General features: G+C 48.9%; 1 protein-coding gene across 5 annotated transcripts; it reads right to left on the reverse strand.

Moving 5' to 3' along the window:
• Positions 1-692: 692 nt before the first annotated feature.
• On the reverse strand, positions 693-25,593 carry NAA60 (N-alpha-acetyltransferase 60, NatF catalytic subunit). Of its 5 annotated transcripts, none has more exons than XR_012676200.1 (7): positions 24,886-24,999; positions 13,003-13,144; positions 11,622-11,737; positions 9,386-9,515; positions 7,894-7,990; positions 4,358-5,628; positions 693-3,899 (listed from the first exon to the last, which is right to left on the reverse strand). XR_012676200.1 is itself a non-coding variant. In XM_075165977.1 (7 exons), exons 2-6 carry the CDS (start codon positions 11,729-11,731, stop codon positions 4,387-4,389), a joined length of 729 nt encoding a protein of 242 aa, XP_075022078.1. In that variant the 5' UTR covers positions 11,732-11,737; positions 24,886-25,007; the 3' UTR covers positions 693-3,899; positions 4,358-4,386. The 5 variants fall into 5 exon arrangements, 1 of the variants encoding a protein (XP_075022078.1); XR_012676201.1 differs by lacking the exon at positions 13,003-13,144 and adding an exon at positions 24,623-24,696 and having other exon boundaries at positions 24,886-24,994; XM_075165977.1 differs by lacking the exon at positions 13,003-13,144 and having other exon boundaries at positions 4,358-4,543; positions 5,394-5,628; positions 24,886-25,007.
• Between the last annotated feature and the right edge of the window lie 130 nt (positions 25,594-25,723).

Genomic DNA, 25,723 nt, shown 5'->3' on the forward strand with positions numbered 1-25,723 from the left:
GGCACAGAGCCTGCGGCCACCCAGAGCTTTGGGGGTGCAGGGGCTGGGGTAGCGCGGCGCCTGTCGGTTCCCTCTGCCTTGGGGCTCTGCCCCTTGCTGGACTGTGCCAGGGCGAGAAGCTGGAGGTGCAGGGGAAGGGCAGGGCCCAGAGCTGCTGGTGGCAGCCCTGCTCAGCTGGGGGAAGCTGGGGCGGAGCGGGCTGGCTCAGGGTGCTGCACCGCCGCAAACTGTTGTTAAGCTTTTGCTGCTGGGTCACTCCACAATGGCTTGTGCACCCAAGGGCTTCAGGCAGGGGCCTGGGGAGAAGCCGGCAGCGCTGATGGATTTGTCCTGGCTGTAAGGCAGCCGCTGCTGGGGCAGGCAGCGAGGAGCCTGGCTGCACTGAGGCTGCGCAGCAGCAGCTGTGCAAGGCCCTGATCTCTGGGGGGGGAGGCATTTCAGCTGTGCCTTACTAAAATCCTCCACCCATCCAGCAGCCCCATTGCAACAGGGGAGGCTCTGCGCTGGAGGAGCTGCTCTGCCTGCTCCGAGCTGATCCCTGGCCTGGGGTGGCAGCAGCTCCCAGACGGAGCCACCCCCAGCCCCGGCGAAGAGGGCCTGCGGTCGCTCCGCATCACAGCAGAGCACAAGGTCAGGTGAAGGTGCTGGAGCACCCGGTCGGAGGCAGGCTCCTGCGCAGAGTGACAAACGACTCAGAAAAGAGGTTCGGTTTAATTGAAGACGTTTAGAGAGAGGCTGATGGTGGCAGCACAATGCTCTTCAATAAATAACGGGCTGTGAGGCGGGGACGACACCTCAGAGGACGGGTGGCAGGAGGACACACAGACCAGTCACAGCTCCCCTTGGGATGTGCTCAAGTGCTGCAGCAGTGGAGCTGGGTTGTGTAATGGGCAGGATAGAAAGTCGGGGGAACATCAGTCCCAGGCAATCAGGAGAGAAAGAGAGATTCAGTCTGGTCCAGAGAAAGCAAGTGCCGAGGAAAACCAGGGGCTTGAGTTGCTACAGAAACTCATATAAACCAACAGTAAGTAAAAAGTGGCTAAGCAAAAAAAAAACCCGAAAACCAAACCCAAAAAGTGTAACTGAAATGAGGCTGGAAGGGTGCTTCAGGTCTCTCCTGGGGAGCGCTGTGGCTGGGAGGGATGGCAGCAGGTCCCGCTGCTGCCTCCCCTGCCAGTGGGGGCCAGCCGGGCTGCGAGAGGAGCATTTGGGATAACGGGGACAGCCAAAGCCGCCTCGGCAAAGCCAAGGCAAGACCTGCTCCCCACGGGCAGCGCCGCAGGCACAGCCGCTCGGCAGCGAGGCCGGGCAGGAGAGCGCGGCCAGGGTACCCACTGAGCCGGCTCTGCCGGCTGCGGGCTGGCAAGCACCCTGGTGAGGTGGTCAAAGGACCCAGCCGGCTCCACGGCAAGGGAGGGGGATGCACAGGGAGCCCCCACACACTCCCAGGCTGCGGTGCCACGAGCGGCTCAGCCGAGCCGTTTGCTGCGCAGACCCAGCCCGTTCTTCTACAAGCGGCTCCACCACATCACTCTCAGGCAGGAGCGCGCAGCCCTGCAGAGGGGAACTTCGGTGGCAGTGGGCTGCGAACCCACCACGCTATCTCAGCGCCCCAGGCGTGGGTGGCGGAGCTCCTCTTCCACCCGGGGGCCCAGCCAAAACCCCAAGAGAGGCACCTTGGCCAAAGCCGTGAGCACCAGCCCCAGCTCAGCATGCAGCTCCCGGCCCCGTCGCATGTCATATGCTGCAAAACTGCATCTCTTGAGCCTTCCTTACTCAGCCTGCCTGCTGCACGCAGGGCAGCGGCCGCAACTGCACCCAGCACAGCTGACTGCACAGTGCCGCTTGCGCTTCTAAACTGAAGGGGAACCAGAGAAGTGGAACCAGAGATGTACAGGTTGGAAGGAGCCTCTGGAGTGCTCTGCTCCAACAGCCTCAACGCCGAGGTCAGCCCTGGCTTCTTGGGGCTTGAACCTCTCCAAGGATGGACTCTCCAACAGCTCCAAGCTTGTCACCTTTTTTCCTTGCGTCAAACAGTCATTGCACCAGACCTTTTTGAGCCCCAGAAGAGGGACCAGCACCTCCCAACAGAACAGCCTCCTGCTGCTCCAAAACATGGTATGTGCCAGCCCCTGGGGCTGGATCAAGCTGCTTCCTGCAGTCCGGGCTGCAGGGCCGGCCAGGGCCGCAGGGGCAGCTGCGCTCACCGGGACTCTCTGTGCCAGAGCCACCTCCGAGCTGAGCGGCAGCACACGGCGCCAGCCCCGTGGCAGCCGTGGGCAGGGCGGGGAGCTAGTCCCAGCCACCCTTCTTGGGAAGCAGCACAGTAGCACGCACAGCACGCTCGCCTCCTGCACCCTTTTATTAATTAAATCCCACCTGTGGGGTTTACAGACACTGAAATGACTTTGTACGGTCATCCAGGCTGCAAGATCTTAACGGCTTGCTTTCTCGTCAGTCTAAGCCTGACCTGTGTTGTGTCTCACCCCCATGCCCTGCCCACACCCACTGCCCGAGCTGGCACTGCCTGCACACACGGGCCGTGCGGCTTAGCCCACCTTTGCTCAAGTCCCAGTTTCAAAATGAGAGGGGAACAAGGAAGATGGTGCTGAGCAGGAGAAGAGCCTGGGCCAGGGAAGCGGGATTCGCAACGGGACCCCAGCAGGGCACAGAGGTACCTGCACCTCTGACACGTGCCCGGGCTGGGTGAGCTGCAGAGACTCCCACCTTAAAAGCGAAGCGCTCGCCCATCCTCACGCCGAGGCGCAGGAAGGGTGCCTGGCCTGGCTGCGGCAGTCGGGTGCATCGGGGCCTCCACGCAGGCTGGACGTTAACTGCCGGTGAGCTGAGACACAGCCCCAGGCTGGCACTGCCACGGGGTCCCGCAGCCAGGACTGTCCCACTAGCATGGCCCTGTGGTGATGCCCAGACTACGGCCTGAAGCACACCAGTGAGCAGCCGGGGGAGCTTTTCTTCAGCAAGGAAAAGCTGTTGTGATCGGTGCACAGAGCTCATCCCTAAAGATCCTGCAAGAGTCCAGCCCCAGTGCCAGGGGAGGGTACGTGCTGGGGAGGAGAAGGGCTCTGGACCAGACTCTGCAGGGTTCTGGCTGCAGCAGCGGCTCTAGACCCCCAGCTCCCCTCCCCTGCTACGTTCCAACTTGGACAAAGGCAGAGATATCTATACAGTATAATATATATATTTCACTATGAAATAGCAATTTCATTCCCTGCCTTCTACTTGATGCATCCTGAATTAAATGCTTTTTTTAAGTCACTCCAGAGGTCTGGCAGGGCTGGGTAGTTTCTCATGCGAGGCAGTTACCCTCCCTGGAAGCTACCTGCAGGAAGCCCCAGAAGCTGACCTGGCAGGACCCAGACATGATCCTCGCTCCCCGCTTCCCCTCACCCAGCTCCCACCTTCCCCTGCAACAAGGGCACGACTGTATATTCTGCCAGCAGTGGCCTGCCAGGGCGCTTACGGCTCATTTACATGGTTGGTCAGTGCAGAGTCATTAACCTCATTCACGCTGCTTTCAGTGGCCATGGTGTGGAAGCAGCAGCTGAACCCCTCTACATCACGTACACGAATAGGAGCAAACCAGAGGCAAGGGAAGTGGCGGGGACAGTGCAACATGCACACGGACCGGTGACGCAAAGGGCCCTTGGCTACGGCACAGCCAGATGCCTCGCACGGCAGCCAGGCCTGCCCTGGCAGCGCTCGCAGGCTCCAGGCCACGGGGACAAGTCAGGGCTGCAGCCCGTCAAGTGTGAAGTCTGCCAAATCTCGGTCAACCTGTGGAACAAGGAGTCCCGTCCAGGGGCTGGGTCACTGACCAAGAGCCGTCATCACTGGAATCGGTGCAGAGCCGGGTTCAGGAGATGAAAGGAGGAACAATCCTACGGAAGGACAAAGAGGGCAGCTGTGTTAGGAAAACCAGGTGTTGCGGGTCTCTTCAAGCGTACTGGGGAGCCGCTGTCCTGAAGACCTTGTTGTCAGAGGCCTGGAATGCAACTGGCAGCAAACGGGCTGTCAGTTACTGTGCGGGGACGCTGAGCTGGGGAAAGAGCGAGGGCTCAGCCACTCTGGGTCTGCAAGCTGGTCTGACAGAGCTGGGAGAAGGAGAGAGACAGCAGGGACAGGTTCAATCTGCTGTCAGGCTCTGGGCTCAAGTAAACAAGCTCAGAGTTCAAATTCCCTTCAAATGAAACCAATAGGAGTTTGGCCACCAGCTGGAGACCGGAGCACAACGATGCCCCAGACACACGGCACGCTCTCAGCTGCCCCGAGACAGCGGCATCGTCACCGTGTCACTGCCGGCCTCGGCAGCGAAGGGAGCTTTCCCCCAGGTACCTACCTTTGCTTTTTGTACATCTTCCGATCCAGTCACATCGTCCGGCTATATTCAATGCCGCTCTTGGCAGAAATGCCAGACCAGGGCAGCAGGCTGCAGAGAAGGCTCTGGGCTTGTCGGTATATCCTCTGGGGAATTGAACACGGGCTCAGGCTGGCTAGCGTTGATCCAATGTGCTGTAGGTAGTCAGTGGCCATTAGTTAAGGACAGCGACATTTACACTGTAACTTAAGAAATAACTTAAAATACCCTGTGGACTAGCACTCCCTAAAGAGATCCCATGACACAGCGAAAGCTGCTCTGCTCAGTTAGACAGGCAGATCTGCTCCTTGTATTAATTGCTTGCTCCTTTCTATCAAAAGCAGGTCTGCTTTGCACCATAAAGAAGTCAATTTGGGAACACTGGCTCCGACTTGTGTGGGAAATACCTCCTCTAAGCAGCTGCGAGTTCCCTTTGCACTCCACAGCAAGTTCCTGAGGGGACGGCTATCTATCCACCTGCCTGGAGAGATGTGGACTGACCAGCTACACCTGGGAAATATCAGGTTTCCTCTCCATGATCCAACAACATGAAATAAACTCCCAAAGTCAGTCTGAGTGCAGCCTGCTGAGATCCAGGCCAGGCCACGGTCACAGGGGATCCTCAGCCACAGGAAACAAGACCAAGGGCTTCTCTGCCATGCTGCTGGACAAATCCTGCACCACGCAAGCCACAGCACGCCTAGCACTGTGGCTTAACACCAGCATTCGCTATCACTGGCATCAAACTTGCTCCAACTTGGAATTCAATGGACCATCCTACACTGCCTCCCTGAACTGTTGCCAGAGGAGTGGGGAGAGCTTGGGCACAAGCAGGTCACTGTCAAATCCCTCTAACATCGCCTTCCTTCCAGCTTCAGATTAAACTCGCATCTGAGCAGGCATCAGCCCCCAGGTTTAGCCAGGTTACACTTTGCTAGATTGCCATTTTTAACTTAAAACATAGCGTGGTGTCTGCTTATTGTGTTCCACTGCTAATCAGTCTGAAGGTAAAGGATATAAGATTGTCCAGGGTGGGTGTCCGCCATTGATGTACAGGACGTAGGTAAAGCCATCTTTGAGGACCCCTCTGATGGAATAATAATAGGGAAGATAGTGGTGCTGTTTAAAGTCTCTGTTTTCATAGAAGTTTATTGCTGTGTTGTTAGTGGTGAGGACGTGCAGGTAGATGGCTTTGCAGTGATCTTGGGCAGTCGTTGATATATGGTCTTTTAAACTTTCAAGCAAGAGCGAGCCTGTTGAAGGAAAGAGCAGCAGAATCACACAGTGCAGCTGCCTTCTCGGGGACAGCACAAGGGGTTTGTAGGTCCCAGCTGAGATCTCCTGCACCCAGCGTCTAAGCAGTGATTGCTGCACACACTTGAAGACCCCACATCCCACCCAGTTCTCACAGACCCTCTTGATGAATTTAACAGGACCACACTACATGTTTTAATATGAATCTCATCTCACCTATGAGCATGGCTTCACAAAACAGATTTTATAAAGACACAAACTTCTGATTCAATAACCACAAAGATGAGCCAGATGAGCCAGGAATCTGCCAGTAATGCCCATCCCCAGCCAAGCAGCTCTCAGTTTTGGGGAAGGTCAGTGAGTCATTTTCAATGGTATCAGTTCCATCACACTTATTTATTTTAAAGGTGTTTAAAACAGCAGAGAGTCAAAACAAGATTTCACAAGCAGGTTATTGCATTGCATCTGCTGAACTCAAATTAAAATCTAAGAACTGTAGGATATTAAGATCCCTTCTTAGGAGGAGAGCCAAAGCATAGTCTCACCCAACCTGGATTTTCTGCAGCCACTAGTCAGCAGGAGAAACCAGAGAAGGGCACAGAGAATATGCCAGCCCCAAGAGACGAGACCTGGAGGTTCATCCAAACCACCTCAGCACAGCATGAAGGACCCAGCAGAACCTGCAGGGGAACTTCTTCCATCAGGTGTGGTAACAACAGGCTAAAGAAACAGCTTAGCTAATAGAAACACACAGATGAGATGTACGCTGCTGTTTCACAGTCCCCAGACCATTTCAGGGTCACTTGATACTTCGTAGGAATTTATATTAGCCAAGCACAAAAAGACACTGAGAGACATCAACAGGAGAGCAGTTTAATTTTGTTATGAGATATTCCACTCTTCTATCTCACAGAAATCCAACTGCCCTCTGGTTTAAGAATAGCAGAGAACTAGAAACCAAAGCCTTTTAGTGTCTGCCAGAGAAAAATCAGAGCTTTAGTGCTTAAAAGCATGCCTGGGGTGAAAAGCCTCCTGCATGAAAGACTTCAGCTTCAAACACAAGTAGAAAAACTCTCAGGAGAAAGGACTCAGAAAAAGCAGCAGGCAGCAGCTTCTTTAGGTTGTTTTGCTATAGGTACAAGTCCAAAGGTTTTGAGAGAGCGCGGCAACATGCTGACTAAATGTGATGGATACAGGAAATACTGATACTGAAGGGAGAAAATTCCAGCAAGATGGAGCTGGAAAAAAAAATAGGATTTGGAAACTGAAAGGGCCACAACTTTACAGAACAGAGGACCTTTACCACCTTCTCTGAACATTATTCTGTGCAAGTATTTTCTTCTTGGTACAGAAAATTTATCTCCAGTAGCATTTCAATACAAGTTTTAAATACATTGCTCCCACTGAGGACTCTTCTGGTCATTGCTTTATGTATCCTATCAGTTTGCACCCTTCTAAACATGACTGGGGGAGAAGGGAGGACTCAAGGAAGGGAAGTTATACCTGTATCCACTGAAGAGACTCCAGATGTGCAACACTGGGTCATGCTGCCAAACCTGGCCTATTTCCTTTTGCAGATCAAGAGATAGACCATGCTTGAAATTGCACCAGAAGGGCACTTATTTGATGACAAACACATCCTGCGCTGTGTTTGGGAGATAAGCAGAAGGGAGATAAGCCCTTCTGACTGCAGGATTTTCAAATGGCTGCAAAAATGCTGCGTGTTGCAGCAAGCATTCAGAGCTGACTTTTACATGCATTTCACAGATTTAATCAGGTCCAAATTACACTCTTTTTCCAGTTCCCTTTGTCTTTTTCTAAATGTTTGTTCTATCTATTGAAGTCGAAAGGTTAAAAGCAGCTATATTTTCTGCCTCAGGGACCAGGCTTCTGATACCCATGAAAGAAAATGGCTTCAAACCCTGCTCCAGGGTGAAGTCCTAGCGCTTCAGTCAGCCTCAGCAGCAGGACTGCAAGTTTTTGGTGTGCTCAGCTGTCCCCTGGGAACAAAACAGACAAAGCCCCATGCTCTTTGGAAACATTTGCACATTGTATTGTGCCTACACCAGTAAAAACATCTCAGCGCACCTGGATTAACACCAAGAAGGGGATGCGAGTGCATCACCTTCTCAATTGCTGGTACAAATCAGCAACAGTTTGTCTCAAAAGGGTATTGCGGTGAAATGGTGCCGCTCCTTCAGTCACGCCCACTAGCTACATGTGGCAAATGACAGCAACAGAGTTGTCACTTCGCAGCATCTTACCTATTCCATGTTTTCTGAACTCCTTCACCACTCCAAGACTTAGGATGTAAGCAACTTGAGTGTCCACAGGAAAATTGGAAGCTAAGATGTCTCCATCCTGAGTAGAGATATAACAAGTTATTTAGTAGGATACCTGGGGAGGAACAGGAGAAGGCAGAAATCCCGTGCTGGAACATCTGAAAACAAGGCTATAGCAGGAAACTTCTCTTCACTGAACAGTCCTAGCTGAAGCTTCTGGAAAGGAGGTGAGGAGTTAAAAAAAACCAAGCATGGTCCCTTAGGGGTTGTTCCTACTTTCGTATCATCTTCCCAGACGCAGAACACAAATAATGATTTTTCATTACTACATACATTACTTGTGGGCTTAGGGACAGAATATATTTGCATTCTTTATCAGGAAAGTGCCAATTCTGGAGTTACACATCAGTGTCTAGGTCAATCCAGAAACAGTCTTTATTGCCTGCACACTCCGTCTGAGCTTCGTGTCAGCTGGAGATCTCTGTACTGCTGTAGAGGACAAGGAGCATGTTCTACAGGCTCAGTCGCCTGGAGCAGTGTCTGAATAAGCCCCTGGCTTTCAGCTTGGCTGGAACAAGAGCCTTTTGTTAGAGTTGCTGAAGATGCAGTTTCTGACTTTGACTAGCTCTGAGGTGAAGCCAGATAGCTAGAGTGAAGAGACCCATGCCACTCAATGCTCTCGGTTCCTAGAATGTTAAGATTATACTTTAATCATAACTCTGACGGCCTTTTAGAAGTTATACACTCTCTGCATTGCCCTTGCTTTTTTTTTAATCCACTTGCCTATGCTGTTTTCCCTACACTAACCCCGTGGTCTCTTCCTATACTGTTTTCAGTGACCATCTCTTTTTCACCTCTCTGCTGTACTGTGTGTCTCTCCTGGCCTGCCAGCCCTGTTATCCCTGAAGCCTGAGCTTTCTGCAGATTGGTTCGTTACCTCTGCTTCGTGTTCGAGACAGTGACCGTGTAAATGAAGCAGTTTCTGCAGGAAGTCAGAGGAGTGACTCGCCCAGCACAGCTAAGGAAGTTCAACCCTTACGTAAGGAAGGAAGAGGTTCGTTCTCCCACAGCTGCGCATACCTCAGTCACCAGCAATGACCAGGCAGACTGAAAACAGCCAGGCAACAGTTAAATGGCTGGCTACACAGTCACTTTTGGATTTCGCTTGCATGATCTGATCTCTCCGCACAGCACATCAGGCAGCAAGCTTCCCATCGGGCCACGGCTGCCTAGCCCCATCAGGAAGAGACTTTGTGGCACCAGGCTGCTCAGCAGCCCACGTGTTCAGATACATCCCCCCACCCATGCTCCATTAGCTGGAAATGGGCGTGTTCTTGGTTTCTTAAATTAACTCAGGATCACTCTTATAAGTGTCTGGATGGAGGGAGGAAAAAGATACCCGAACAGGTTCTATCACAGTTAACCATGGCAAGAGGTGGACTGTCTCATACTGAAGCATAGTTTAGCAGCATACCTCTTTATGCACCTTTGTTCTGCTCTTGATCTCTGCCACTATCATTCCCACGATGGAGCCTCTATATGTGGCTGCGAGGGAAAAGAACTTCTTGTTGGAAGTGATATCTCGGTACCATGAGTCAGGGTACCTGGGAAGGAAGAAAAAACAGGAACGTTTGGAGACACAAAGCCCATGGCAGCAGGCAGCGCCACTGCAAACACTGTGTCGAGATGCTGCTCAACTGGAAATGGGCAGCAACATCTTTAAATGCCAGTCACTGGAACTGCAGGCCAACGTATTTTACACAAGACTAAGGGAGGGAAGCTGTACTACTGAAAGGGCTGTCTTCTGCAAAGACAAACAGCCAAGTAGCTCAGCCATATGTCAATCTAAAGCTCTTTCTATGCTACTCATTTAGCTTATTCCATGAGATCTGGGTTAGGAAGTTATTCACCTTTCCTGTCTTAACTGTTGTATGGTACCAACGAACATCAAACAGCTGCTGTACCCCATTTGGTAGCGTGGTTTCTTTCAATTGCATCTAAGCAGCAATGCAGGCTGCTCATGTAATGGCCTCCTGCCTTGCTAAGACAACCACATTTTCATTTTACATTCATTGCCCAGAGCTTTCACTTCCATCTTTAGCAAGTTATTTTTAAATGCAAGATCCATCTGCCCTCATCTAAGAGCGTAAGGATCTCATTAATTTGATACACATGTGAAAATAATACTGCATATTGGTACAAAAAAATCACATCACCAGCCTCCAGCTCTCCTCCTCCTTCTGCAGCTACTAAAGGGAAACTAGCATACATTAATTTATTTCAAAGTGAGAGTTCAGCACGCCTTGTTGTGCTGGTTTTGGCTGGGATAGAGTTAATTTTCTTCACAGTAATTAGTATGGGCTATGTTTTGGATTTGTGCTGAAAACAGTGTAGGTAATACAGAGATGTTTTCGTTCCTGCTGAGCAGTGCTTACGCAGAGTCAAGGCCTTTGCTGCTCCTCACCCCACCCCACCAGCGAGGAGGCTGGGGGTGCACAAGGAGTTGGGAGGGGACACGGCTGGGACAGCTGACCCCCACTGACCAAAGGGATATTCCATACCATATGACGTCACACTCAGCATATAAGGCTGGGGAAAGAAGAAGGAAGGGGGGGACGTTTGGAGTGATGGTGTTTGTCTGCCCAAGTAACGGTTACGTGTGATGGAGCTCTGCTTTCCTGGGGATGGCTGAACACCTGCCTGCGATGGGAAGTAGCGAATGAATTCCTTGTTTTGCTCTGCTTGCGTGCGCGGCTTTTGCTTTACCTATTAAACTGTCTTTATCTCAACCCACAAATTTTCTCACTTTTACTCTTCCGATTCTCTCCCCCATCCCACCAGGGGGAATGAGCGAGCAGCTGGGTGGGGCCAAGTTGCTGGTTAAACCAGGACACTTGTCTTTAAAAGAAATCTACAAATTCCAAATATTATGAATGCTTTTGATGGTTTGTTACATTTTATGCAATCTTAATTATAATCTGCTAAAATCCTCTATAAACCTTCTCAACAAAGCTAAAGAAAAAAATCCTTGAAGTCTACAGCTGTAGTTTCCCTGGATGCTTTAAGCCAGAAAGCTATCACTGTCTCCCAGAAAAGCTCCTTATTCCTGTGTTTACGCAGACACAAGCATTTACCAAATGGGGGCTTGGGGAACTGACCTGGGACAGATTGAGATCAGCTTTAAGCCAGATCTTTGCCAGAGCTTTGGGAGCAACAGTGATCCCGAGTACACAGGCAAGTACTGTTCAGTCTCCCCCGGGACGTTCAGAAAGCCAGTCCCTTAGGAACAGTTGCTCCATGTCGGTTTGGTTCAGCTCCGAGGGTGTTTTCTCAGCACATGCTGCACAACACAACTTTCTTTCACAAGCACAGGGATGCTGTCCTTTCTCCTGGAGGCGTGCTCCTTTCCCCATCTCATACACAGTCTTTCCCAAGAAGCTGATCCATCCCCTTAATTACAAAGCCCATTTTTCTGCCAAAATCTGCACACAGGAACCTTCTGATGACTTTAGGACCCTGCAGGACAGGCAGCAAAGGGCCATTAACAGGAACACCACCACAGTGCATAACAGATTCAGAACCTGCTGCTATCTTAGCAACAGTCCAGATGGCTGCAGAGCCTTTGGCGTCAGCTCTGAACTGGACCAGTGCAGGTTCACACCATTTCTTTCTAGATCCCCACCATCTCACACCCCAAACCGGTAACATACTCTATTGGGAACCAGTCGCCACAGAGCTGTTTCACTGTGTCTATGTCATCGTGGCAGAGAAGACGCAGGTTTACGTCCGTAAGTGCAGTCGGGGGCACCTCCTCTGTCATTCACACCTGCAAGAAAAGAAAGCACATTAAGAACGATGAAGCACAGATTCTGACTCTCAGCTTCAGTCAGGCATCTGCGCAAAGGCAGCAGGAGGTTTTCAGTATCAATAAAGTTGTTTTTCCTAGCAGAACGAGTTTTCAAGAGAGATGAAGCAAAACACAGCAACATTAACCCGAGAAGCAACTCGAAGCCCTGTTGCCCACCGGGTAAGCACAGCTCCCTTCTCAGCCTGACCCACCCCACCAGCCCTGCATCTGCCCAGCGCCCCGCTCCCTGCGAGCACAGTCCAGTGATGCTGCGTGTGAAGGAGCATGTGGCACCAACCACTTCCAAAAAGAGCTCAGGATGCTGCATTAAATAAGCCAACAATGTGTCAAGTGTACGAACAAACAGCTTAAAAAGGAAGCACCGCTAGAAGAACATTTATAAAGTCCTCTTACACAATCTCATCATCTCCAGTACGTATGCAGAGGATTCAAATTCTATAAAATGTTAATTTTGTTCAACTTATGCTGGTGAAATGAGATCTAGTTTCATTTCCCCTCATTCCTACGTGCTACGACTGAGGGCTGGCTTTCCAGCCCAGTGGAGAGCGTTCAAATACAGAAATCCCAAGACACCCTTTTCTTTCTCCATAGCACTACCACAATCGGGCTAACCACATACAGGGCACTTACTCCAATGTCTTCAGCCCTTTGTAACAAGGTACCAGAGGGAAAGAAGCAAGCAATAATTAAAGTGCTTGTAAAAGCATTTGTAGTACAGATGCATGAATAAAGAACAGATCTTGCGAACAGGCTTTAGGAAGGACAAAGCCCCACGCGAGACGCTGCGCACACAGAGCAAACGCAGCAGGCAGACAGGGCAGCTGCAGGAGACGGTGCCCTCTCACAGGCCACCTGCAGTTCTCCATCCACAGCTTTGTCTTTCTCACTCCAGCCCTCCTGTCTTTCTCACTCCAGCCAGGTCAAAGAACCAGACCAGGATGCAAAGAAAAAAAAAAAACCACCACCCTTAATTTAAAAAGTCGTTTTGTTTTTACTTTCTTTGCCCAATTTTAAGAGTCTCAAATCTTGGTTTCAAAATGCCGAGTTATAAGGAAAAAGCTGCACATAGCGGCGCTTGGGTACGCCCTCCTGTTGAAAGGGGTGCTCAGCTCTCCGGTGCTCTCGCTTTGAAGTGCAGAGACTCGAGAAGGAACAGATTTAACCATACTCCCCACTGGACTAGATATGCTATTTGAGCAGTTTCAATGCAAAAATCACATCACCTCCGTAATACACTCTGTAACTGGCAAAGACGCACAAAAGGAGTAGGCACAGCGACGATCCCAGTTTGACGTGTTTGACAGCACCCAACTGTGTGCCAATTGCTCTCCGAAGAATTTGGAAACACCTCCTTCCACCGTACTCCTAAGAAAAAAACAGGCTAAGCCATAAAATCCACATTCCAAATTTCTCTTTTAAGGAACATAAGCCAGCTTTCTTCTGCAATTCCCCTGGATGAACTGGTAGAGCGCAACTCCCAGTTAGCACAACATGATGATAGCCAGAGAGCAGAGTCCCCAGATGCTGGGGTCCTTGGAACTCAACATCAGTGCTGAAAGAGAGGTAATTAGCACTGCTAACGAGAACAACGTTCACCCTTGATTTTGGCACTCTCCCTGCCACACGTTGTATGACTCCTTTGCGCTGGCTAGAGCAGCGTCAGCTCCCACCCCTCTGTCCTCCCGGACAGTAGCACAAACCCTATGCTGCATCGGCCCGGACCTCCTAGGGAGGAAGGAGGAACTCCACCACTGGTTTGTGTGCAGCCTGGAACACGGCAAACAGCCAGCATATCAACAGGAGAAAGGATACAATTAAGGTCCACTATTATCCAGAGAGATCTTTGGTAGCCTTTCTCCCATGCAGGCAGAAAGAATGGCATAATGCTTTAATAGAGCAGAGGTCCAAGGAAGTTCTCCTACAGCTTTCACAATCAGTCCAGATGCTAGTTTCAAAACAACTTAAGCACCTAGAAAACCCACAAAACCAGTACTCCTTGCTGCTTTTAAAACTAATTTTACACTCCTAGAATTGGCTCAAGCCCTCTGAGGCTAGTCTTTGAACCTGTACCCTGTCGTGGCAGCGAGCACGCTCTCCACCACCAGCCCCCAGTGACCTTTTAACATGCCTCAGCTTTACCCCATGGGGCCCTGAAGGAAGGGCATGTTCACTCGCTGCGGCTGATCTGATCCACACCGTTGCTGGGTGAGGTAGCTGCTGCACAGCGGTGCGGACCCCAGTCCCACCCTCCCACCCACGCACTCTTCCCACCTTGCCGGACCCTTTGCTGAGCCATTGCAGAGTGGTGACCTACCAGAAGATCACGAAGCGAGGGCAAAACAATTGTTTGTAGGCCAGAACTGCTTGGCAAAAGCTCGGGTAGCGTAAGACAGGCTTCCCAGGCGGAAAAAGAGGAGAGAGGAGAGAGCAGGTACAGAATCATAGAATTGTAGAATCATTAAGGTTGGAAAAGACCTCTAAGATCATCCAGTCCAACCGTCAACCCCACACCACCATGTCCACTACACCATGTCCCTAAGCGCCTCATCTACACGTCTTTTAAATACTTCCAGGGATGGTGACTCCACCACTTCCCTGGGCAGCCTGTTCCAAGGCCTGACCACTCCTTCAGTAAAGACATTTTTCTTAATGCCCAAACTAAACCTCCCTGGGCGCAACTTGAGGCCATTTCCTCTCGTCCTACCGCTGTTACTTGGGAGAAGAGACCAACACCCACCTCGCTACAACCTCCCTTCAGGGAGTTGTAGAGCGCGATGAGGTCTCCCCTCAGCCTCCTCTTCTCCAGACTAAACAGTTCCAGTTCCCTCAGCCGCTCCCCATCAGACTTGTGCTCCAGGCCCTTCACCAGCTTCGTTGCCCTTCTCTGGACACGCTCCAGCCCCTCCATGTCCTTCTTGTAGTGAGGGGCCCAAAACTGAACACAGTATTCGAGGTGCGGCCTCACCAGTGCTGAGTACAGGGGCACGATCACCTCCCTGCTCCTGCTGGCCACACCATTGCTGATACAGGCCAGGATGCCGTTGGCCTTCTTGGCCACCTGAGCACACTGCCGGCTCATGTTCAGCCGGCTGTCAACCAGCACCCCCAGGTCCTTTTCTATCGGGCAGCTTTCCAGCCACCCTTCCCCAAGCCTGTAGCGTTGCCTGGGGTTTTTGAGACCAAAGTAGCATAAGACAGGCTTCCCGGGGGGAAATGAGGAGGGGGGAGTGAGCAGGCACACACTGCCAGAGCTGCTTTGGCCATGGCGAAGCTCCAAGCCCCGCTACATCACTTCGTTAGAGGGCATTAAGCGGCACTCAGGTTTGCAACAGCAGTGCTCTTGCTCATACATTTTATTATTCTTGAGAAGTTTCGATGCTCCTGTAAGGCAACACCGCTTCTCAGCCAATACTCTCAGCATTAATAAATCAGAGATAAATGAAACAACCATGATGGAGCCATATTTTTGCTAATGAGTAGAAAAGGCAGGGGCCTAGGAGCAGACTTAGCCAGCAGCTGCTGCAGGAGAGGCAGAGCCAGCACAGGACGCATTCTTGCAAGGATTAGTTCATGTTTATTTAACACTATATTCTCAAAGAGCTAGGCAAGCATTATGCATTATCCTGTAGCTGAAGCCAGCCTTGAAAAAATAATCCATGACTGTTTTGTTGAACAGGATAATTCACCTCCCCTCAAATTCAAACAGCCGTTTCCCAGCACCCGTTTTGTTTGCAGGGACTCTCTCCATCCGCTTTGCATTATGTGACCAAATCTGATGCTCTTGCACATTTAAAGGAAATTTAGGACACTCGCCTGGCACTGTGTCCTGCTAGAAGGTTTTAGGAGAGCAGACCTGCGCTCCTCCCTGGCCAGGTGTTGCTGCTGCCGGAGGAGCTGTGGTCAGTGGCTGCTATGACCAAGAGAGAAGAAATCCCAGGCAAGTCAATTCTCTTCATACCCAGGTGACAGCCTCTGGCTCTTCACAGATATCTGGGCGAACACCCAAGACCCGGGCCCTGGCCTCTGCACAGCCTGTGGCATGCTGCAATTAGCAGAGCCAGAGTCCTGAACAAAAGCCTCAGCTAGCACAGTGACGAAGGCATCACTTTTAGAGTCAACTTGGTTTTAGAGGACAAAAGATATGTTTGGAAGCATAAAGAAATAATTAAAAAAAAAGAGTATCAGTGTTAAATACAACCCTAGGGCTCAACGGAAGTTAAAAGGGCCTTTAGGGGTTTAGAAGTAGCATAGCTCCACTCACCACTGCAACACTGACAACACCAACTTCTGACCTTTGAGACCAAGTGGTGGTTGCTGTGAAGTAAAACGTAGGCTCCAGCCACGAGCAGTTAACTGAAGGAGGTCCAGAGCCATTCTTGAAAAGCCAAAGTGAAGTTACCTTATTTAATATCTTTTTCTTAGGTGTCGGTCTTTGTTCATGTGATGGCCGCGGTCTGGGAAGTGGCATGGTTAACATCATCCACTGCCCTCCACCCAGCGGGGCACAGCGACCTCACCCTTGTGTTAAAATGGGAAACACTCGCTTATGATGATTATAAAATGAGCCAACACTTTCTGCTTATGAAGGGATCATGCAGTTAAACATTTGAAAAAGCTCTGAGGACACCTCTTTCCAAAATACCGAAGTTAGCAGTGAGTAGAACTAGAAACTGAGCACTTAATTCCCTTTCCTACCTAAAAACTGCAGATATTAACACACCACAAATTAATTTCAAAAAAAATACAGGAAAGTGTAAAAGTTTTGAGCATTTCTCCTAGTATTCTGCCTTGCTTTATGGAAACAAATCTAGCAAAACGTTTTGGCCTTATGCATATTGGGTAGCTGCAGAGGAACCTGTCAAATACTCACTACAAATATTTAGCAGTAATGGAAGTTGGATGAAAAGAAATAGCAAGTACATTACTAAATAAGCCAACCTAACATATAATTTTAAATTAAAGCACATTGTAAGGCCTAAACTTACTATTTAAAAATAATGTCATAAATCTCTGGCATCAATAAGCTCTAGCTTTAATGAGCTGAAGAACGGTATTTCACAATTCTGTCTAAAAGGCAGAGGAGCTTCCAGCATCAGCCCAAGTGATGGTTGAATTATCAGATCCATGAATTATCAGTGTTCACGCCACACAATGAGCTGACTACGGGTACTGACATATTTCTACCACCAGTACTTCCAGGTCCTACCACGCAAAAGTAGGTCTTGTTTTGAGTTTAGGCTAGCTTCCAGGTGCAGGGACAGTTTCTTTACTTGAACTAGATGCTTCACAGCTAAGAAACCTCAACTCAGGCTTTTCTCAAGAGCAGGAAATTTTCTTTCCCTCTTAGAGCTCTTGTATTTTAAAAAAAAAAAACAAACACTACATAATACCATATTTCTAGAGAAACTGAGGTTGCCACGCAGAATCAGCACTCTTAACCCAACAGGGTGTTCACATGCAAGATAAAGCCTGATGCTTACCAGAATTTGGCAGGAAACTGCTTAAATGCATTTGAAAATCCCTCGAGCACTTCTATACCTACAAAGCCTGGCTAAGTGATTCAACAAGTTAGGATTTCCCTTGGTTAGCACTATTAGACATGTTTTAACAATGTTTCTGCCTTGTGCATCCTGTGAAAAGGAGTTGGATTTAAGCAATGAACAATTGTAAGATGCCATTTTATGAATTATTTGGACTTCAACTTCCATCCAGAGAGGTTCGTGAAAATCTGAAATAAAAATTTTATCATCTAGCAACAAATATCACTGAATTTCCTGGCAGAATAAAAGCAAGGTAATCTAAGACTAAAGCTAAATGAATACTAACTAAAATCATATACATATATAACTTCCAATACAGGGTGTATTGGCTTCAAATTTAGTGTTCACACTAAAAGCAACGTGAAGGAATCTTCTTCACTTGCAGAAACAAAGCTACACTAAAGTCCATCAAAATTTTTTACTTTTCAATTTAAATGCTAACTGAAATAAATTCATCCTGAACAGAAAGAAGCAAACCTGCAGGAAAGAATAAAGAAAAACAAGCACTGGCAGGGTAGTGGATTTTTTATAAAGAGATCCTACGACTCAGGAAGTACTGTCCCAAAAGACACATGGCCAACCACCCCGGTATCGCAGGCACCTCCGTCATTAAACACTGCAGACCCTTATTTACTTGGGCTGAAGATTTTCACCTTCTGGAATTCAAAGCACTTTCTTCAAGCACACTCCTGCTAGATTATTAAGAAGGATTATCTGCTGTTGTTCCGCAGAAGGAAAAGATTAACTTCCTCCAGACAACTACCAAGTACATACCATGCATAGGCCAGGCCTGAGGACCTGCAGCGATGCTAAACAAGTCTGCTCTGCAAAAGCAGCGTGCGAGCTGGCCCTTCCTTCGGTTGTCAGGTCACGTCCCTCTGCCTACGGCTGCACGTTTCTACCCAGCACTTCAGCGATGGACATATGCACAGTAGCTGTATTTTACTTCACATGAGCAGGCCATCTGCTCGGCATAAACACAGACTAGCAGATACTCCCTGGAAGATTTGCGTGCATGCACAGCGGGCCAGAGCTGGATTTCCTCACGCCTGGTACCCTCACTAGAGGTGCTGCTCCAGCATCGCCACCAAATCCTTGTTTGCGACTTCTGTGTGGACAGACCTCAAATCCCAGCAAGACGAGATTTCCAGAATAAAAATTTTTAATGACACCTGGCATCCTCTCTCACTTGTAAATAAATAGGATCAAACAAAGCCCAGACAGAATTTTAAGAGCTACTCAAAATGCAGGACAGGCGCACGTTAGCTGTGACTGAGCATCACTGTACTCAAAACAGACACGAACTCTGCTATTGTCTGGGGAGTATCACTTCAAGAGTGCCAGCAGGAGTTTTCACAGCTATAAGCTCTCTACCTTGCGCCATCTGGCACTGGGGATTTGATTTACATTAAACCATTCAATCTGAACCAGCCAAAGGTCTCATTCCAACAAAGCAGTAAAGATTTCCCTATTGCATTTCATTTTAAGCTCACTGCGTTTTTAGGTTACTGGTCTCGCAGGGAATGTTCCACACAGACACCCCTGTTACCAAGCTCCTTTTATTTAATACAATAAAATTGCGGCTGGATTTGAAAACATCATGAATTCATTACTAAGAATCTCAAAGAGGCCCTTCTAGGACTTAGGGCCACATTATCAAAGCAATAGGAGCCAAATTTTTAAAGATATTTAAATACTTGGCTTGACACCACCTAGGTACCACTTCAAATCTGCTCATAGAACAAAAAAAATTAGGTTGGAAGGACCCTTTGGAGGTCATCTGATTTAACCCGACTTAGATCAGGTTGCTCAGGCCCACAGCCCCACGTAACGTCAGTGAGGAGCAAATCTCCTCACCTGCCTGGGCTCAGACTAGTTCCTTTGCGCCCAGAGGCACAACTGAAAAGCCGGGGTGTTAAACGTGCTGCCTACACCAATACAATCACTGCTGCTACATGTGCAATACAAGCATACCTCTATATGCTATTGGTTACACTCTATTTATTCCATTTAATGCTCCTGCTCCTTCTACGGATCCCATGCATCTTCATTTAGGACAAGCCATAAATAAACCCCAGAAGATGTGGTTCTCCTCGTTTCTGGTGTGTTATGCAAACTGACGGAGCTTGGAGTTCACGGTCACGAGCAGAATGGTGATCGTTTCACCTCCATTCCTGTACCATTCATCACATCCCATAGGAGTGCTGCCCAAAACTGCCATCGCTTAATTCCCTACATTAGTAGAAGCAGGTGTTTGGAGCGAGCGAGACACTTAATGGGAAATCTAGGACACAATGACTGATTTTGTGCCTTGGTCTGAAAATAATGTAATAACATGGCTGGAAACAGGCTCTGATGCTAGATTACATCATTTCACAGTAGTCCGTAACGCCTTTTGATCCAGGCGTTACGTTTTTCTGTAGTTTCTACCAAAACCACGAGCATTGAGCCTAGAAGCCCCTCGTGGACCCCTGGTCACTCAGGGACATGCACAAGCTCAAGACTTTGAGCTCCTCATTATTTAAACTCCTTCAGTAGCAGCTTCCTTCTGTGCACAGCACTGCCCTCCTCAACCAGCTCCCCCTGCACAACCTCCTAGGCTGCCGCATCTTGAAGATACGCTGTTAGCCCAGCCCTGCTGTGCAGATGCCGTTTGCCCCCAAAGCACACCCCAAGCACTAACGAGCTTCTCTTGGGGACATCACTCTGGAGAAAGGAGTTTGTCAGTGCCTGGACTTTCTTCCTCCAGTAAATCCGTCCAGGGCAGTGTGCCCGACCACCACATCCCCGCAGTGGAGGAAGGCAAAAACCAGTGAGCTTGCGGAAGAATGTACTGTGAAGAAAGCTGAATTTATCTCAACACCAGGGAGACTGGAGGGTAACCTTGGGTTTAGATAAGACAGCTGCACCAGTGAATCGTCAGGTGCCCTGAGACAACTAACAAAGAATAATGTCTTCCTGAGCTAGCCAGACCAGCATGGGGGGAGCGTATACATGGCTGACCCCAAAGTATAAAAACTGGACAATTAATAAAGTAAACTTTGAAGAAAGTAAAGGGCCTGAGGCTGGCTTCAGTCTGCATATTCCTTCCTGGTCACTGCGAGCACCGTGACAGTGAACATACAGAGACCAGTAACAGGCATCACGTTTGTATTTGGGTTCAACTGTACACTGCAATTGCTGTATTACGCTTGTCCTGTGATTTCAGTATGTTGCTGTATCACCCTGCTAAATCAAAATCCCATGTAACACCCAATATACCAAACAAGTAAATATGATATTAAACCCTCCTCATGGAATATCTACAAGAGCCTGGCCAGAGCACATTGGACTTGGACAGCCAGGAAGGCAGCACTGCCGCACACAACCTGGGAAAACCCGCCCTGGCATTCAGACCTCCTCCCACAGGCTCACCCCACGCTGCTCAGCCAATTTTTCCTCAGTTCTGAAATTCTGCAAACATCATTCTAAGAAATGCACTTGCATCTTGTCTCCAGCTCTGCACTTCATTTTCTGTTAGCCCAGATTGAGGTGTGCACACCACAGGACTAAAAACCTGAAAGCCAAAAACACGGAATCACAGTAATTAACATTTTGGCCTCCTGCCATGAAGGATCAGGATTTGAAACAGACCCCAAAAGGATATTAAGAAATGAGAGGGCAAAATGTAGTTCTACCTGCGCAGCAAGCAGCAGTTATTTATTTGAAATGAAAACACTTACTGTTAGTGAAATCCTTTTATACTTGTATCCCTGATCCTCTGCACACTTGAAGTTTGACTTGTCCAGCAGCAGAAATGTTAAGATTTTGCATGCGAGTTGCTTTCTGGGCTGTTCTTTTACCCTACAGCTTTAGATACATTACTGAAGCTGTAGTTTTCACAGGAGCTGGTACCCGAATAAAGTGTCTCAAAAGGCACGGCTTCCTGCTGCCCCAGATACAGCAATTCCTCCAGGGAATGGCGAACAAGAATCTCTAAGAGGGTTTTGCTGTTAAATCTTTTCTTGTTAAGACGCGGAAGAGAAAATCTGCTTTGTGACAGTAGCACTGCGGGGAGTTAAAACCCAAGGGTCACAATAGAGGCACATTTACAACAAGAAGCTCGCCAGAGGAGAGATCTAATACCTTGCAAATGCCGAACACGGCAAGTTTCCAACAGGCAGCTGTTCCTCCAGAAAACAAAAAAAAACCCCAACAACTCATCATACATGCAGGCTCACTGCCATTTCTGAATTAGAATAAACAGCTACACAGAAAACGTATGTAGTGACTAAAAAAAAAACAGCCAGAAACTCAGCCTCGTGCAGTACAAACACTGGGAGAGGGGAATTCGAGCCTGCCTCCATTTCCTAGACACTGTCCTCATTACTGAGCAGCAACACATGGCTGTCGATAAAACCCAGTTCCTCGCCTACATCATTATAGGAGACACTAACAAGTAACTTTTTAGAGGCTATTGCCAACAAGATGCTTTAAAAAAAGAAGCTTGAAAGGAATATTTCTTCCCTACTTGGCAGACAAGCGCCCCAAACTCACTTCTCTCCAAGATCCTGGATTTAAAATTTGAGCCAACATGGCTCCTTTTCCTCTTCTTTCTCAGAGGTGTTTTCCAGCATGACATCCAGGTTCGACTCAAAAAACCCACTGCTACTGCTTCAAGCTAGTAACATTTAAAATGGATTCTAGCACAGATGTCTGCTCTTACATCCCCAGTAATAACTTGAAAAGGAGAAATTAAAAACTTAATTAAAAGCTAACGTTGGAAAACTGAGCAGCTCCCATTCCCACCTTTCTGCGAGGAAGAAAGTGTGGGTGGGGGGACATAGGGTGAGACACGAAGCTCTAAGTTTTTTTGCAACACGCTGCATTGAAGCCACCAGACACTGTGACTGGTTAAAAGAACCAGGAAGGCAGGAGTGATACCACTCCAATAACGACTTTAGATAGCGTTTAACTTGCAAGTTTGTAGAAAAGCTGCGCAGCTAAGACAGAACTTTCTCTGCTGCTATGCTGAACAGCTTAGCCCAATTGTTTCTTTAAAAGCCTCTTAACTTCGGAGGAACAAAGCGTTAACAGCAGCCGCTGGCACCAAGTCGCTGAAGGGAATTTCTATCCACTACCAAGGGCTGCCTCCAGCCCAGCAGCCTGTGAGGAGCAGGAAGGCAGAGCCGTGAGGACTTCTGAATCAACTGCAAACCACCCACAGGGAAGCCCCAGGTCGGTAGCTGTAATTCCTCAGGTATTTACAGCAGCGCTGTCACCGAGAGTCAGCCTTTGCAACCACAGTTTCACCTGCTCCTGCTCACTCCATAAATTACGCTGGGAGTGGCCGGGGTGGGGGGCAGAGAGGTGGAAAATAGCCAGGAAGAGAGAGGATGGCTCCTTGGGTGGCAGGACCAGTTCACATCAGACGATGAACTAAGATACCAGCACCGACTCACTGACCGGCTTATCAGACTATACTGGCCCAAGATCTATAGTCATAACACGCCCCCCACCCCCCAAAAAAAAAAACAAACGCCACATGCAAATAAAGATCATCTTTACTGGGAAAGAAGGAACAACAGACATGAAAGAAGTACCAGACTTCATTAACAAAAATAAATACACATACTAGTTAAAGGCTCTTTGAGTTCCCAGCTACAAAAGACCATTTTTCTGAATTCCACTGGCAGCTCCCACAACGTTTCATGAGGGAGGCCAGCCCAGATACCAAAAGACACAATGATACCACTCTGGTTTAGGAAAAGAAACGAAAATGAAGAATGCCACAGGTTTTAAGAGGGCATACACAGGACAGCCACTTACCAATTACTCAGACATGTTAAGTCAACTTGCTTTAAATACATCAAGCAACCAGCTGAGAGAAACAACAGCAGCAGCTACTTCAAAGAACAAAATGATGTATTAGAACAACGCTTACACACTACCGTATGTTTCTTTATTTGCTACCAGGCATATAAAGACTAATTAAAGCACCAGTTTACAAGACACAACAGAACTACTTTTTTAACCTGCAAGATTAAAACCATCTCCTTTAAAAGCCTGGTACCAGGCAGCACCCTGCTTCTGACGGGGGTGAGGCTGCTCCAACGTTATCTTGTAAATGAAGCGTTCACCCTCTAATTATAACATGTTGGGAGAGAGCCACCAGAGAGCCACCAGCTTTTTTTAAAAGAACCTAACTTCTGAGAGATCTGCTAAAGTTTATTCATACAGTCAATTGATTTATTTAAAAAAATTACCATGCACTAGCACTCCCAAAAAGCTACCAGAAGTGTCCCTCGTAAAGGTTTTTGAGGAAACTAAGCTGGACTAAGGAGAGTCTATGGCAGATTAAAAGAAAGGAAGCAAATCTAGAATGAATCCATAGTGAAAAGAGATTCCAGCTATAATCCGTTCAGCAGATTCGTAAAAACTAGATGGGAGAAAAGATGAATAAATATGCAACAAAAACGGATGATCCTTTGGGATAGGGCACAGATTTCCAGGACAGGAAAATCTGAAGCTGTTCACAGTTGTAGAAAGCTCTCGCGATACCAAAAGACTAATAAAATGGCAGATAAAGTCTGTAAGTTGGTAGGTAAAGAAGGAATGCAGGTTGGAGAAAAGCAAACATTTCCAATTTGTATTAACCACTGCAAGGTGAAAAAAAATCCATGCTCTCCCTGCCAGTTCCCTGAGAACATTAGTTGCTGCTCAGCAGCAGTCAAAATAGGATACTGGGAATTATCAGAACAGAGAGGGAAAAACACACATCTAGAAAGCCTTTGGTCTGAGCTAGCATGCTCCTCCTTATGTTACAGATATTTAGTGCCTCTATATATCTGTCAATAAAAGGTCAGGCACTCAGCCACGTCCACGGAGTTCTCAAGAGCAGAGGGAGTAGCTGCAACAAACGGCCAAGGTTCAGAGGAGCTCACCACGGTCATCTAGCACGGGCTAGCTGATACTGGGAGGTGCTGCAGCATAGCTAAGACAGGATAAACTACAACAGATACAGAGCAGGCTAACAAAGTTCAAACTCAACATAATTAAGCATTAAGCAGCTTACTACAAGAGATTATAACAATTTGATCCCTATAATCAAGAGCGAAGTCTAAGGCACACGCTTTAGTTCGTGGCTGGACACCGCAGCCCCGGTGGCGAGGATACCAGCCCTAGTCACTCTGACAGGACACGGAAAGCAGCAGCTTCGGCACTCTCCGAAGCGGGGATGCTATTTTCACCGTATAGATAGCGTAGGTATAGCTGCAATTCAAAACCTCAAGATACACCCTGCGAAAACACGTTCAGCTCTCACCCTGCTTAGACAGGAAGTCGAACAATTGGTTTCTCTCTGCTAAAGCTCTACAGGCTGGTTCGGACACAACGCTTCTGTACGGCACAGCACAGAAAAGCTAAGCTGCCCCGGGGAGCCCCGACGCGGCCTAGGAGCGGGGGGGGGCGGGGTTGCCATGGCGACCTGCGGCCGGGACGGGCCCGGGCCCGTCCCGGCCGCAGGTCGCCATGGCAACCCCGCCCCCCGCCCCGCAGCGGAGGCCCCCACCGCGCTTTCCCGCTCACCTCGGAGGGGCGGCGGGCGCGCCGCGGGCGGGCGGGCCTAGCTCAGCGCATACCGGGCGACGGAGGCGGGCGAGGGGACCGGCGACCGCGACGGACACCGGCGGGCACTTCCTTTCCCCGGGCACGGCGCAGCAAGACGCCTCCCCATAGGCTGTCTGCCGGCACGTGACCGGCGGGGACCGCGCAGGCGCAGAGGGGAAATCCCGCTCCCTGCGGCCACGTGGGCAGCCCCGGGCAGGGACCAGCGAGGGAGCCCGGCGCGAAATCGAAGCGGCTGATTAAAGAGGAAATTGAAAATTAACGATGCATCCTTGAGCACAAACGCTCGGGAAACAGGACGCAGGTTGGTCACACACCTCTCCCGCAGTTTCCCCCAGCACTACACAGCAAGGGGCACCAGGGTGACCCATCACGCTGCCAGGGCTCGATGCCAATAATGACTCCAGTCCTGAAATTATAAGTTTTTAAGGGTTTTTCCTTGTCGTTGAAGCTCTACAAAGTGCAGTGAGATAGGATAGGATATTTCAGTTGGAAGGGACCTATAATGATCATCTAGTCCAACTGCCTGACCACTTCAGGGCTGACCAAAAGTTAAAGCATATTATTATAATATTATAATTATTTACCTTCTCTTTCCAGAGAAGGGCAAACAGAGTTTTCTCCTCAGCTGTTTCATTCAAATCAGCTTCCATCTAATCTGTCCCATTTTTGCAGCCAGCGTGCAACCAGGTAACCACAGCCACCACATCTCCTCCAATGAGGACAGCAGCAGAGGTCTTTGTAATAAAGTCACTAATGTATAGAAAGGACCCTTCTTTCTTGCTTTTTCACCTGGCAG

This window comes from Calonectris borealis, chromosome 16 (genome assembly GCF_964195595.1).
Source record: "Calonectris borealis chromosome 16, bCalBor7.hap1.2, whole genome shotgun sequence".
In the NCBI taxonomy this organism is placed as follows: domain Eukaryota; kingdom Metazoa; phylum Chordata; class Aves; order Procellariiformes; family Procellariidae; genus Calonectris; species Calonectris borealis.

Excerpts from the sequence above, each read along its gene's own strand:
- NAA60 (XM_075165977.1), bottom strand. The coding sequence starts at position 11,731 with ATGACAGAGGAGGTGCCCCCGACTGCACTTACGGACGTAAACCTGCGT. Across the intron at positions 9,516-11,621 it reads GGCGACTGGTTCCCAATAGA|GTACCCTGACTCATGGTACC; the intron begins GTATGTTACCGG and ends CTTCCTTCCCAG. Across the intron at positions 4,544-5,393 it reads CACCCACCCTGGACAATCTT|TGACTACCTACAGCACATTG; the intron begins ATATCCTTTACC and ends ACTAATGGCCAC.